Raw genomic sequence first — 15,388 nt, 5'->3', positions numbered from 1 at the left:
CAAAAGCAGTGAGGTCTGTATCAAAACAAGGTCAACTCCAGCCTCGCTGCCATCCAAAGGCCAGGTCACTGAGCAGACAACTGTAAAATGGTCTATTGTTCCAAACTGTGGCAATGTGAATGCAGCTCTAGAGCAGACCTGCAGAAGGGAAAGGCTTTCCCTTCTGCAGGTCTGCTCTAGAGCTGCATTCACATTGCCACTGCACACTGACTGGCTCACTGCACACAAGTTAGGATCCAGGATCCATATGCTGATTATCTGCATTGCAAACTGCACTGAGTAGGAAACCAGGTGTTCGGCGGGTCGCACTTACACTCACAGCCAAATAAACAGTATGAAGGGCACCAGGCCCAACAACCAATCCGTCGTTTTTGGCGACTAACGGCAGCTTCTGAAGAAAGATAGGGGTGTTCTTTAATATCAAACCGTACGATTGAACACAAGTCCTAATTATCATGACCTGCATGTGTCGGCCCAAAGCAGCCAACCCGATGCGACCCGAAGCATCCCGCTGCCTGTAGGACAAAACAACAACAACAACAACAACAACTGTGGTCCCCGGATACCTAGGCAGTGAAGAGTGTTATCAGGAAAAATATACGAAAAGAATAAAAATGAAACAAATGTGCATAAACAATTCAATTAAAGAGTTAATATTCGATGTATGCGCAAGTTGCTGAACACCTTAAAGATTCTATCAGAATGCTGCAGCTGTTATACAACTTATACGAATGTCCGGGCGGGACTGAGTCTCATTTCATGTTACACGAGAGAGGGACTGAAAAAAAGCCCTGTCAACAACGAGGCCATCCTCGGAGACCCAGGGGCTGCTAGTCGGGACGTTGCGATAATTTTGGGGGAGCGATATCTATTTTCAGGCTAAAGTTTACTTCAAGAGCGGGAGAGCCCCCTCTCCCGTTCATGAAGTAAACTTTCGCCCAAAACTATCGCGTCGCCAGGAAATATCGCTTCGTCCCGACTAGCAGCCCCCTGGCCCTGGGTCTCCGAAACTATCGCGTCGCCCGAAAATATTGCTTCGTCCCGAGTACTAGCTCCCCCTGGCCCTGGGTCCCCGAACCAGTGATATTCTTGTTCAGTATCCCGCCGAGACAAAACGATCAAGCTGTGTTGCCTGTTTCTAATCCGAAAAAGGTTCACCAAAGTAGTTTATTGGCGACCTATCTGCGACTCAACACTTCACAAAAATTATAACATACCTTCACTTGGCGCAGTAAACGTTGCTATGGCAACAGCAACCAGGAACAAAATCACCAGGCGATTCATAATTAGCTAAAATCGAAGAATACAAGAGATTATGAAGAATATTAATATTATTTGCCTATATTGTTATGTTTAGAAATGTTTGATAATAATGACACTTTGTAGCCAATTTTCTCACCAGTGTAGATTCACATGCATTTGATATACTGACTACCAATAGTCTACAAGCAAAGAAAAAAAGAAATAACGCTTATTTGAAATGTTTGTCTTGTCTGCAAAGCTTGATCTGAGAGGGAAGTCTGCTCAATTTTTAAGAAAGCGGTGTCTGACCAATATTCACAAGAGAATGCAAGGCAGACCCGGCTTTGCTCGTGATCATTGCCAGTAGCCATATGCTAGCTGTTGAAAAATGGTTTCGCAATTGTCTCTTAGTGTAAGGTTCTTAGAGTCTTTTCTGGTGCTAAAGGCTCGGTCGAAAACTTCAATGTTCACAGACAACCTTGTTCTCTTCATATAAGCACTACCAGCTGCGGCCTCGACGGACTTCATATGATAAATAGATTGTGTAAGACTGCGTTTTTGTAAAACACTCTGTCAAAAAAATATACTTACTGCACTTTGAGCAACTCTTTTCTAGTCCACAGATGGCTTGTCTTTCTTCTGCTCAAATGGCTTTTACGCTATTTCCTCTATACGGTGTTTCATATGCGTTTCTCTCTTCTGGGTGTGACGACCATAACGCGTGACAGATCATTCCGTTACACAAGAAGTCCATGACTGATGTATCTCTTGTTGCGCTTACACAATCAGTTGAAAAGGAATTAACTGACAGAAAGTGATGAGCCAAATGGCAATTGCCATTGTTCACGTACACAGCGAAGACAATCTTATTGCGTAAACTACAAATTCATCTGTTTGGCCGATACAGGTTTACTGTATAGATATTTCAAATTAGTTTGAAACTTAACCCTAATCTTTGCTTAAAAAGATCGCTCATATTTTAGGTTCATTGTTTAGTTTTCATTGTCCATTATTTAGCTTAAAGTATCAAGGAAGCTTGGTAGAATCTACTGTGATATTAATTAAGACCGGATCGACAGACGAGATCGGTTGAAGCACCAGCAGAAGTGATAAATTTATACTTCACGTTGAAACGGGGTTAAAGACCAACCCCTTTAGCGTATTCAGCAAACAAAATTACGCTCGGCTGTCACTGTTCCTTAGTTTTGCTGATGTATCTCTCGTTGCACTACCCAGTCAGTTGAAACAGAGTTCAAAACATGATCAGCCAAATGGCAAGTGCTGTTCACGTACCCAGCGAAGAGAATCTTATTGCGTAAATCACAACGAATAATTAATCTGTTTGGCCGATACAGTTTTGCTATATAGATATTTCAAATTAGTTTCGAACTTAACCCTAATCTTTGCTTAAAAAGATCGTTCATATTTTAGGTTCATCTTTTAGTTTTCATTGTCCATTGTTTAGCTATAAGCATCAAGGAAGCTCAATAGAGTCTACTGTGATAGTTAGACCGGACAGACGAGATCGATTGAAGCACCAGCAGAAGCGATAAATACTTCAGTTGATTCTTCTCGTTACACGTTCACGTCGACAAGGGGTTAAAAGCAAACCTCTCATCAATGGGCCATTAGCGTATTCAGCGAAGAAAATCACGCTTGGCTCAGTTGGCTGTCACTGTTGTTTAGTTTTGCTTTAATACCTCTGACCCGTTGCTGCAGCAATGTATTGCATGACTGCCGGTTAAGTTTAAACATTCAATTCCTCATACTTTCTAAAATCCGCACGTGCGATTTATCCCCACGACTAAAAATGACGGTATCAGAAAACAAACGAGTGAGCGCAGCGAACGAGTGAGTACTGTTGATGTACTGATACACCTCGAGGAGTAAGTGAGAATATATAGACAGCATTTTCTATAGTTCAAGTTGTTGTGTAAGTAAAGCTTTCTGTCTACACCTGCCACAAAATTCTTACCCAAAATCAACGTCCAAAACTCTCGTTTCACCTCAAACAGAAGTTTTCGTAACCGCAACCAACCCACAAAAAGAAACAAACTTATAAAGTTTCAAACCATAAAAAGAATTTCGCACCATATCACTACATTACTTGAGTGCCCCGTCCTACTCCCTCTCCTCGCTGGAAAGAAGACTGCAGTCATTTCAAGTTAGAAAAAAAATAAAGTAGGAAAATATACAAGCAATGTAAATTTCCCTTACTAATATATTCAAGCCAGTAATCACTGTTCTTTGTAAATTACAACTGCAGCTATTTCTGATTCTATTAGTTTTCTTCCATTATCACAAGTACTGGATTCTTGGTTCAAAAAGTCCATAACCTCTTTGTAGAATGTTTTGCCAGCTGTGACACGAAAATCTCTTTGGAAGACTAGAAAGTCTAGCAGAATAGTCCCTTCCAGCGACGAATGATCAAAACAGCTGGTAATGTCAATTTGGTTGTGAACCTTCCATAGTTCTTCATAATTCCAGTTGTTCTTCCTGGCAATATTAACAAGATCCACTTCAGTGTAAATCTTCTGAGCAGAGCCCAAATCTACTTTGTTGTGTAGCTTTCTTGACATCTTCGTGAAAAAAGATTCTTCCGGTACCACCGTACAGAACATGGCTCCACCACTAGCAAGCTTCTGGTAGCAGTAGCTCAAAACTGTTTCGGCATCCATGTAAAGCAGAGATGCGACAAAATGAATCATGTCAAACAAACTCTCCTTTTGGGGAAAACACTCACTGAACTTCTGGAAAGTCATCTCGTGCCATTCGAATGAGACATCAGCCACACCTGCTAGGGACTGTGGTAAAGGAGAAACGGAGGTCTTGAATTCTTCTATCATTTCGGCGCTTGGTTCTACGACGACGGAATGTATGGCTGCTTTTATCCGTCCGGGAAGCTCCGAACGCTTTTGCAATGCCAGTAAGAATTCTAAGATCAGTTTTACCGTTGCCGCTACCGACTCCAAGCACACGAAACACGGGGCTGCTTCTAAGCCCATCTTTAATCTTGGTCGTCACATGAGAAGCGACCTCCTCTACTAAGTCCGTCATCGTCTTCGTGTACGTGGAATTCTTCAAATAGACGTTCCATTTCGTGACATAGAGGTTTGCTTTTGATAATGAAGGATCTATTTGCAGATGTTTAGCTGTGTTCACCTAGCCTTCATGTAACAAAGAAAAATAGCATTATGCATTGATCTTATTCGGCATGCATACACCCAAGGCTAATTACATGCTAATTAACACTGCTATTTATGGTATACGGCTGTCGCATTTCAGAAGATGGACATTACGCCGGTTGACAATTGTTAGTAGACGGCTTCGAACAGTCTCTCTTTTGCGCATCATAATTTGTGCATTACAATCATTGCCCGATTACAGATCACGTGAGGTTGTCTAGACAATTAAGCCCTTTTCACGGTTACCTTTAATGTAAATTCCAAGAGTAATCCCTGAGAAGGCTATTTGCAAATTGGCGATAGTATAATTTTTTTTTTTGAAAAAACCGGTTGATTTCTACCGCTCTCCCGATCCGGGAGGTTCAGCCTAAAACTCAGTGTTAAAGAAGAGACGGCGTCGATAGATCAATTGCAATTTCGCGGACGGCAGCTTGATGGTCAATTTACCTGCATATTTAGTGCACGGTCACACACACATCGAGCAAAAGAGAGACTGTATGATTGTGGTCTAAATTCTTAGCAGCCTGGTGGCAGGAAACGTGATCTCCGCGCAAAAAGCAAGACAACAGGTGCCCTCGTTTTCATCTTCGCTCATTTTCAGGCGGTATGAAGATATGCTAGCTGGTGCACTGACAAGCCAAGCTCACGAGAAGAGGGAACCAACGTCACATTTGTTTATAAGCGGTATATTGTGCTACAAACTCTCGATTTTATCTCAATGTTTTGTGATAGATGTAGAACGCGCGGATGCCCTTCGCGGTCGCCACTCGGTTTTGTTTTGGATAGTGTATACGAAAAGTTTTCGTAAATAGGAACCCAATAACAGCTCCACAACAACCTCCCACACAAGACGAGTCGATGACCAAAGTTGGGTTCCTTGTCCAACTTCCTAGCGTTCGGCGACGCTCGTTTCTTGCTTCGGCTCGGTCACCAGTGGACTGATCTACATGCATTACAGCCCAAAAGTGACTCTACTGGCAGGTTATGTCAATGAAGTTGTCAGATCCAGACCTAGTTAATATTACACTTTAAAATGTGGTATTGTTCGTGTTTGAAAGTATCGCCCTCCCTGTAGTAAAGGGAAATTTATTCACCCGTTCATTGAACCGGACTGATATGTCGAAGAGACCTTGGAAAAGGATTGATCACTACATGTCCCATTTAACTTACCTATTGACTGCAAGCAGAAACATGAAACAGCTATTATTTCACAACTTCTGAAGTGCTCAAAACGCAGAGAAACCATACAGAGTGCCCAGATCTAACGTGACTCGATCGGCGAAGAGCAGACGTGAGAGATTGCATGTCGGGAATGATCTTGATCTGCATCATAATTTGTGCATTTTCGATCATCGCTCGATTACAGATCACGTGAGGGATAGGTGAGGTTGTCTAGGCAATTTAGCCCTTAACTTTTCACAGTTAACTTTTATGTAAATGCGAGAAAGGCTGTTTGCAAATTGGCGATGGTTTAATCTTTTTTTTTTTTTTTTTTACAAAATATTCCCAGGTGGAGGCCGGTTGATTTCTACCGCTCTCCCGAGGTCCAGTCTGAAACTGTTAAAGAAGAGACAATGTCGCAATTTCCCGGACGGCAGCTTGATGGTCAATTTACCTGCATATTTAGTGTACGGTCACACAGTACAGTCACACAGTTTTGACACACGTAACGAAAGAAGAATAATGTGAAGTGCCAAGGTGACTACTGAGTCATTACAGACGCATAACACGGCCAGCTCATAGCAAGCGAAAAGACAACAGGTGGCCTCGTTTTCATCTTCGCTCAGTTTTCAGGCAGTATGAGGATATGCTAGCTGGTGCACTGACAGGCCAAGCTCACGAGAAAAGGGAACCAACGTGACATTTGTTTATAAGCGGTATATTGTGCTACAAACACTCGATTTTATCTCAATGTTTTGTGATAGATGTAGAACGCGCGGATGCCCTTCGAAGTCGCCGCTCAATTTTGTTGGGGATAGTGTATTGCTTGGTTTCAGTGTCACACAATTCAAAATAGATCAAAATAAAAATCAAAACCGGTCAATAGATAAAGTCCAGAATCCGGGAAATGAAAGAAGGTAAATATGCAAAGGCTCTCGCCAAAATTCTGATCACAGCAATTTTTCTTATGCGAGATATGCGGAGAAATTTTTCACCCAAATTTATAGAGATTTGTATTGAGACGCCATGCTGGTGCCCATCCGTATGAGCACCAACATGGCGGCCGGAAATCAACAGAAACATCTGTCACTGAGTTTTGCTACAAAAGCGTGAATTTATCCCTCGAGGAACTCTAAAACATTAAAATTTTTTTTTTCTAAGACATGAACTGTTCAGATAGCCACGTTCCCCGAAATAAGTCACTTTTTTAACCATCACGACAGCTCTCTAGGCCGTCATGTAAATGCCGCGTCACGCAAAAGCTTAGAAATTCAAGCGTCGTGTATCACAAAACCAAGAACCCATTCGGAGCGAAAATTAGTATGAATATTAATTTTCAGCTGCTCTTATACATTATTTAAGTAAAATCTCAGGAATATCAATAGTTTTGTAGTTCGAATTTTAGTGACGTCATGTGAAAACCAGCTGTACGAAAAGTTTTCGTGAATAGGAACCCATGAACAGCTGTAGCTCATCTTTTGGAACCTTCCACACAAGAGGAGTCGATGAACCAAGTTGAGTTCCTTGTCCAACTTTCTAGCGCTCGTCGACGCTCGTTTCTTTCTTCGAGTCGCCAATGGAATATGACAGGAGATAATGTGTTATGTAAGAATTTTTGTCTCTTAGGGGAGAATAAACTTCAAGCCACGCCCATGAAACAGGATCTCGGTACCTCTTGGGGGTTCTTTTCAAAATTTCCGACGAGCACCCCCGTCCTTTTATATTGGTGTCCTGCACCCCCGCCAACCGGCTATAATTATTCCAAAACCTTCTGAAATGGTCAAACCATAAAGAGAGTACTCCGATCTAAGCTCGATCGCCGAAGACCAGACTCGAGAGATTGTCCCTCAGTTCTTAAAAGAGAATAGGATAGAAGTTTGTCCTGAAAGCTCAGGAGCCGTGTTAGCCGTGACTAACGGCTACCTCTCGACTTTGTTTCATCCCGGCGGACAGTCCATAGATTCACTTTTAATTTAACCTCTCTATAATGACTACCTCTCCATAACGGCAACGGCCACTAAAGCGCTTCCTAGAATACCAAAAGAACCTCTCCACCACGGCCAACGACTGACGAATGGTGTTTGCTAAACCATTTGTCAAAAGGTCACGAAACGCGCGTCGTTGATTTCTGTTTCTGTTTGGTGCCTGTTTTATTGGTATATTTTGATTCAGATTGTGTTAGGTATTTCTATGCTACAGTAAGCATTTTCTACATGTCAGTATATTGTACCCCCCCCCCCCGCCCGAAAACAAACTGGCGTCATATTACATCCCTACCATCTCCATAACGGCTACCTCTGTACAACGGCCACTTTCATTTGTCCCCAAGGTGGCCGTTGTAAAAGAGGTTCGACTGTATATCGAATGTGACCTATTCTTTATGATATGTTATTTCTCCTCACAACGACCACAAGATCTTAAGAACAGAACGAATTGTTTCTAACTCCCAGCGAACAAAACGTTTTGAAGTCTAATGGTTCACAAACGCAAATATTGCTCGAGATGTCGATAACGGAGCGTGAAAGTACAAGGTTTGGAGACCTTTGGGGGCTCTCTTTTGAGGGCTTTCTGTTTGCATGGCTGCCACAAAAACAACTCCGGGAGACACGCAAAAACCAAAAACCGCGAGTTAAATTTATGATTTCCCGAAACCGGGCGATAATTGAAAGAACCCGCAAATGGCACTCAAAATTGGCCTACATGGAAACCGCTAAATCGCTAGAGTATAAAAGACCCTCATACGGTATGAAAATACTTCCGCGGGAGCGGGATTTGCTCATTTTGACAGGCGGGATGGTGAAAAACAGAAAATCAAACGTTATGGACGTTATGCCTAGAACTGCAACTCAAACCAGGCGGGAATGAGATTGGGGCTAGGCTCGAGTTCCAGCCGTTTTGTGAGCCCGCGTTCCTTGCCCCACACCACGTTGGGAGGAGGATAAACAACCGGACTCTCAAAATGGCTGGAAATTGAGCCTAGGTAGATTGGGGCGGGGTGACGGGAAATTGCACATAGTTCATAAACTTGCTCGTAATTAGGGCCTATCATACAAGCAGAGAAGCTGCCGGAACACGTCAGTGAGATAACCAAGCCACAGTGACCTACAGCTTCACTGTCTGAAGAGCTTGACTCTGGACATTGGGGTTCAAGCCCTTGCCATTCAGTCGTGTTCTTTATCAATGCAATTTACTCTCAACAGGTTCTCTCCAGCCAGGTGCATAAATGGCAACTGGCAAATTTAATGTCAGGAATGGACTACCATCCCATCTAGGGTGGGTAGAAATACTTCCAGTCACTTTACTGTCCACACTTAAGGCCTATAATAATAATAATAATAATAATAATAATAATAATAATAATAATAATAATAATAATAATAATAACAATAATAATAATAAAAATAATAATAATAATAATAGTAATAATAATTTTTTTTTTAATTTTAAAACTTTATTGAAATCTCCTCAGAAAACCTATTTACAAATCTTCACACATTCCACTATAATAATAAAAATAATGATAACAATAATAATAACTTTTTTAAAATTTTAGCGTCATTATGTATTTATTTAAACTTTCAATTTGATCTTCACGCGGATGTCTGTTAAACCTGTAAAACATGTTTCCGTATCTAATCATGATATCATGGTTACTACAACTAATACTAATACTACTATCATCATCATAACATTAATTAACATATTCCATACAAATTGGTATATACAAGGTAAAAGTAAGTAAAAGAAATAAACTATTAAAACCTATTTCAACAGTGTTTACATAATGGCTCCCTCCTGGGTTTCAACGTCAATATCGGTATATTACAAGGTAAAAGTAAATTAAAAAAATAAACTATTAAAACCTATTTCAACAGTGTTTACATAATGGCTCAGTCCTGGGTTTCAACGTCAACGTCAATAATAGTAATAATAATAATAACAACAATAATAATAATAATTATTATAATAATAAATATTTATATAGCGCCTAACCATGCCTGCTCTAGGCGCTGTACAATTCGCCAAAATGAGCTGTACTAATCTTAATAATTAAAAATGTGCATTTAAGAAAGTAATAAAAAGTAAGGATCGCTAAGAATAATAAGTTTTCTTAAAAAGATGAGTTTTGAGTTTAGATAAAAACACCAGGTTTTCCACAGGGCAATACACAAACATAAAATCTAATATATAGATTTAGCCAAGACTAAAAGTGGCACTCCTGGGTCAGGTTATTCAAAGCCTGATTAAGCTAACCCAGGATAAGTTGGATAAGCAAGAATTTCCATTTCCAATTTACCTGCATATTTAGTGTACCGTCACACAGCACAGTCACACAGTACTGTCACACGTGTCGAAAGAAGCATAATGTGAAGTGCCAAGGTAACAACTGATCCATTACAGACGTATAACACGAACAGCTCATAGAAATTCTTGACACGACCCCTCACTCGAGATTGAGAATCAACAGACTGCTGCTGTGCGGAGAATATACATTGATGATGGTACAATAAATACATGTATGCAACTCAACTTATTTCTGTCAGATTATTACACTATATATATTCCAGTTCCTTACTTCAATTCAGATTGGAATTATTTTGAAACATTAGCTTTTGAGAAGGGAGGAAAACTAAAGAGAATCTAAAATATACTGTTTGACTAAGGAAACCGGCGAAACACAACATACGAGGAGCCCTGGGCACAAAGTCTGGTGGTAACATGTTTTTTTTTTTTCTGCAATAATCAATTTGTTGTTGAGTTGTTTTGTTCAATGATGTCATTACTCCAAACTTGGTGATTAAAGAAGCTTGTATAGTTTCAAGTTCAAAATTCTGCCACTTCATTGGGCATGCTCGATTTGTCCTGATCAGTCCTAGTGCAATCTTCAGGGTAACGAAATGGCGCACCAAAAGAGTATAAGAAAACTCAGAAAGAAATTCATAGTTTCATTTTTCAGCATCTTTAAATTACAACAGATCACCAGTTCTCCGATTTCAACTTGAGAAAGTAGGTTTAGCTTTTCGCCTCCTAACAATCAAGGTCTACAAAGCTCCGCTTCTATGTGTTTCCCGCTCATCGCGTACCGAAGGAAATGGAAGGGCAATTGGGGCCGACAACAAAAAATCAATAATGTCAAAACACTTTCAAAAGAACTCAACTCTTTCCAAGTTTTACACTAAATTGAATGTGAAAACGTTCACTAGTGGTCCTTCATGATCATTTGTAAAGTACTACTGCTGTCATTTCTTGCTCTATTAGTTTTCTTCCATTATCATTGGTGCTAGACTCTTCCATCAAGAAGTCCCCGACCTCATTGTAAAACGCTTGGTCCGCCGTTCTTCGAAAATCTCTCTGATGGGTTAGAAAGTCGAGCAGAATGCTCCCTTCTTTCGAGGATTCGTCAAAACAGCAGGTTATGTCATAAAGGTATTTGGCCATCCACAGTTTCTCATATTTCCAGTTATTCTTCCTGGCAATATTAACAAGATCCACTTCAGTGTAAATCTTCTGAGCAGAGCCCAAATCTACTTTGTTGTGTAGCTTTCTTGACATCTTTGGGAAAAAAGATTCTTCCAGTACCACCGTACAGAACATGGCTCCACCACTAGCAAGCTTCTGATAGCAGTAACTCAGAGCTATTTCGGCGTCCATGTAATACACAGATGCGACAAAATGAATCATGTCAAACAAACTCTCCTTTTGGGGAAAACACTCACGGAACTTCTGAAAGGTCATCTCGTGCCATTCGAATGAGACATCAGCCACACCAGCTAGGGACTGTGGTAAAGGAGAAACGGAGGTCTTGAATTCTTCTATCATTTCGGTGCTTGGTTCTACGACGACGGAATGTATGGCTGCTTTTTTCGTCCGGGAAGCTCCCAACGCTTTTGCAATGCCAGTAAGAATTCTAAGATCAGTTTTACCTTTGCCGCTACCGACTCCAAGCACACGAAACACGGGGCTGCTTCTAAGCCCATCTTTCATTATCTTGGTCGTCACATGAAAAGCGACTTCTTCTACAAAGTCCGTCATCGTCTTAGTGTACGTGGAATTCTTCAAGCAGACGTTCCATGTCGTGAGATAGAGGTTTTCTTTTGATGATGAAGGATCCATTTGAAGATGTTTAGCTCTGCCCACCTAGCCTACATGTAACAAAGATAATAATACACATGAAAAAATTACTCGATTCTGATTGGCTGAGAGCAGTGCAGTTCAAGTGTAACACCAGTGCAAAAAGTGTAATATCAGTGCAAAAAGTGTAACACCAGTGCAAATTACACATCGTAATTCTGGATTATGATTGACAGAAAGAAAATAGGAACTTTTCTAAGAAAATGATATCACGTAAAATGATGACGAAAATTTTGTGCTGAAACTTTGAAAAAAGGTTTTCTCAAATGAGAAAAAATCGCTTCAAGAAAGATCTTCCGGCACTTCCTCCGCGCGAATTTTTTCATGTTTATATTATTAATAAGTAATCATACGGTTTTTCTCGTTCAATTTGGAGTTAACTTGCACTTGTGAGTTTTTCAAAAAGCTGAAATTACACTCGCCGAAGCGGCTCGTGCAATTTCAGCTTTTTGAAAAACTCACTCGTGCAAATTAATTCCAAATTGAACTCGAAACCGTATGATTACCTATACGAATAGCATTACACTTTGATACTATTGATGCATGCAACCAAGGCTAATTACATGCTAATTAACACTGAATCCTTCATGCTATTCATGGTATACGGCTGTCGCATTTCAGAAGATGGACATTACGTCGATTGACAATTGTTAGTTCGGCTTTGAACAGTCTCTCTTTTGCTCCAAAATCCGCGCGGGGAAGAACGCAAACGCCTCGCGGTTTCGTTACGCGTCCCTGCTCGTTGGTTTGTGTTCTTCCCGCGCGTTTCATCAAGCAAAAGAGTGTGACTGCATGATTGTGGTCTAAATTGTTGGCAGCCTTGTGGGAGGAAACTTGATCTCCGCGTAAAAAGTAAGACAACAGGTGCCCTCGTTTTCATCTTCGCTCAGTTTTCAGGCGGTATGAAGATATGCTAGCTGGTGCACTGACAAGCCAAGCTCACGAGAAGAGGGAACCAATTAACGTGACATTTGTTTATAAGCGGTATATTGTGCTACAAACTCTCGATGTTATTTCAATGTTTTGTGATAGATGTAGAACGCGCGAATGCCCTTCGAGGTCGCCACTCGGTTTTGTTTTGGATAGTGTATACGAAAAGTTTTCGTAAACAGGAACCCAATAACAGCTCCACAACAACCTCCCACACAAGACGAGTCGATGACCAAAGTTGGGTTCCTTGTCCAACTTCCTAGCGTTCGGCGACGCTCGTTTCTTGCTTCGGCTCGGTCACCAATGGACTGATCTACATGCGTTACAGCCCAAAAGTGACTCTACTGGCAGGTTATGTCAATGAAGTTGTCAGATCCAGACCTAGTTAATATTACACTTTAAAATGTGGTATTGTTCGTGTTTGAAAGTATCGCCCTCCCTGTAGTAAAGGGAACTGTATTGACCCGTTCATTGAACCGGACTGATATGTCTAAGAGACCTTGGAAAAGGATTGATCACTACATGTCCCATTTAACTTACCTATTGACTGCAAGCAGAAACATGAAACAGCTACTTTTTCACAACTTCTGAAGTGCTCAAAGCCCAGAGAAACCATACAGAGTGCCCAGATCTAACGTGACTCGATCGGCGAAGAGCAGACGTGAGAGATTGCATGTCGGGAATGATCTTGATCTGCATCATAATTTGTGCATTTTCGATCATCGCTCGATTACAGATCACGTGTGGGACACGTGAGGTTGTCTAGACAATTTAGCCCTTAACTTTTCACGGTTACCTTTTATGTAAATGCGAGAAAGGCTATTTGCAAATTGGCGATGGTATAATCTTTTTTTTTTTTTTACAAAATATTCCCAGGTGGAGGCCGGTTGATTTCTACCGCTCTCCCGAGGTCCAGTCTGAAACTGTTAAAGAAGAGACAATGTCGCAATTTCCCGGACGGCAGCTTGATGGTCAATTTACCTGCATATTTAGTGTACGGTCAAACAGTACAGTCACACAGTTTTGACACACGTAACGAAAGAAGAATAATGTGAAGTGCCAAGGTGACTACTGAGTCATTACAGACGCATAACACGAACAGCTCATAGCGAGCGAAAAGACAACAGGTGACCTCGTTTTCATCTTCGCTCAGTTTTCAGGCAGTATGAAGATATGCTAACTGGTGCACTGACAAGCCAAGCTCACGAGAAGAGGGAACCAACGTGACATTTGTTTATAAGCGGTATATTGTGCTACAAACACTGGATTTTATCTCAATGTTTTGTAGAACGCGCGGATGCCCTTCGAAGTCGCCGCTCTATTTTGTTAGGGATAGTGTATACGAAAAGTTTTCGTAAATAGGAACCCATGAACAGCTGTAGCTCATCTTTTGGAACCTCCCACACAAGACGAGTCGATGAACCAAGTTGAGTTCCTTGTCCAACTTTCTAGCGCTCGTCGACGCTCGTTTCTTTCTTCGAGTCGCCAATGGAATATGACAGGAGATAATGTGTTATGTAAGAATTGTTGTCTCTTAGGGGAGAATAAACTTCAAGCCACGCCCATGAAACAGGATCTCGGTACCTCTTAGGGGTTCTTTTCAAAATTTCCGACGAGCACCCCCGTCCTTTTTATATTGGTGTCCTGCACCCCCGCCAACCGGCTATAATTATTCCAAAACCTTCTGAAATGGTCAAACCATAAAGAAAATACTCCGATCTAATTAGTTCGATCGCCTAAGACCAGACTCGAGAGATTGTCCCTCAGTTCTTAAAAGAGAATAGGATAGAAGTTTGTCCTGAAAGCTCAGGAGCCGTGTTAGCCGTGACTAACGGCTACCTCTCGACTTTGTTTCATCCCGGCGGACAGTCCATAGATTCACTTTTAATTTAACCTCTCTATAATGACTAGATCTCCACAACGGCAACGGCCACTAAAGCGCTTCCTAGAATACCAAAAGAACATCTACACCACGGCCAACGACTGACGAATGGTGTTTACCAAACCATTTGTCAAAAGGTCACGAAACGCGCGTCGTTGATTTCTGTTTCTGTTTGGTGCCTGTTTTATTGGTATATTTTGATTCAGATTGTGGTAGGTATTTCTATGCTACAGTAAGCATTTTCTACATGTCAGTATATTGTACCCCCCCCCCCCCCGCCCGAAAACAAACTGGCATCATATTACATCCCTACCATCTCCATAACGGCTACCTCTGTACAACGGCCACTTTCATTTGTCCCCAAGGTGGCCGTTGTAAAAGAGGTTCGACTGTATATCGAATGTGACCTATTCTTTATGATATGTTATTTCTCCTCACAACGACCACAAGATCTTAAGAACAGAACAAATTGTTTCTAACTCCCAGCGAACAAAACGTTTTGAAGTCTAATGGTTCACAAACGCAAATATTGCTCGAGATGTCGATAACGGAGCGTGAAAGTACAAGGTTTGGAGACCTTTGGGGGCTCTCTTTTGAGGGCTTTCTGTTTGCATGGCTGCCACAAAAACAACTTCGGGAAACACGCAAAAACCAAAAACCGCGAGTTAAATTTATGATTTCCCGAAACCGGGCGATAATTGAAAGAACCCGCAAATGGCACTCAAAATTGGCCTACATGTAAACCGCTAAATCACTAGAGTATAAAAGACCCTCATACGGGATGAAAATACTTCCGCGGGAGCGGGATTTGCTCATTTTGACAGGCGGGATGGTGAAAAACAGAAAATCAAACGTT

General features: G+C 41.3%; 1 protein-coding gene and 1 pseudogene across 2 annotated transcripts; both read right to left on the bottom strand.

Annotated features, from left to right (window-relative positions):
* Window positions 1-1,850: 1,850 nt before the first annotated feature.
* On the bottom strand, window positions 1,851-6,232 carry LOC110062646 (histamine N-methyltransferase B-like; annotated as a pseudogene). Its single transcript, XR_016206220.1, has 2 exons — window positions 5,598-6,232; window positions 1,851-4,409 (listed from the first exon to the last, which is right to left on the bottom strand). The product of XR_016206220.1 is annotated as a histamine N-methyltransferase B-like (transcript).
* A 2,576-nt stretch (window positions 6,233-8,808) lies between these two features.
* On the bottom strand, window positions 8,809-13,650 carry LOC110062640 (histamine N-methyltransferase A-like). The gene is made up of 2 exons (XM_020769585.2): window positions 13,191-13,650; window positions 8,809-11,731 (listed from the first exon to the last, which is right to left on the bottom strand). Exon 2 carries the CDS (start codon window positions 11,700-11,702, stop codon window positions 10,806-10,808), a length of 897 nt encoding a protein of 298 aa, XP_020625244.2. The 5' UTR covers window positions 11,703-11,731; window positions 13,191-13,650; the 3' UTR covers window positions 8,809-10,805.
* Window positions 13,651-15,388: the final 1,738 nt, after the last annotated feature.

This window comes from Orbicella faveolata, unplaced genomic scaffold (genome assembly GCF_042242905.1).
Source record: "Orbicella faveolata isolate gen_17 unplaced genomic scaffold, um_ofav_v1 contig_13, whole genome shotgun sequence".
Lineage (NCBI taxonomy): Eukaryota > Metazoa > Cnidaria > Anthozoa > Scleractinia > Merulinidae > Orbicella > Orbicella faveolata.
This window is presented reverse-complemented; position numbering and strand designations above follow the sequence as displayed.

Excerpts from the sequence above, each read along its gene's own strand:
- LOC110062640 (XM_020769585.2), bottom strand. The coding sequence starts at position 11,702 with ATGGATCCTTCATCATCAAAAGAAAACCTCTATCTCACGACATGGAAC.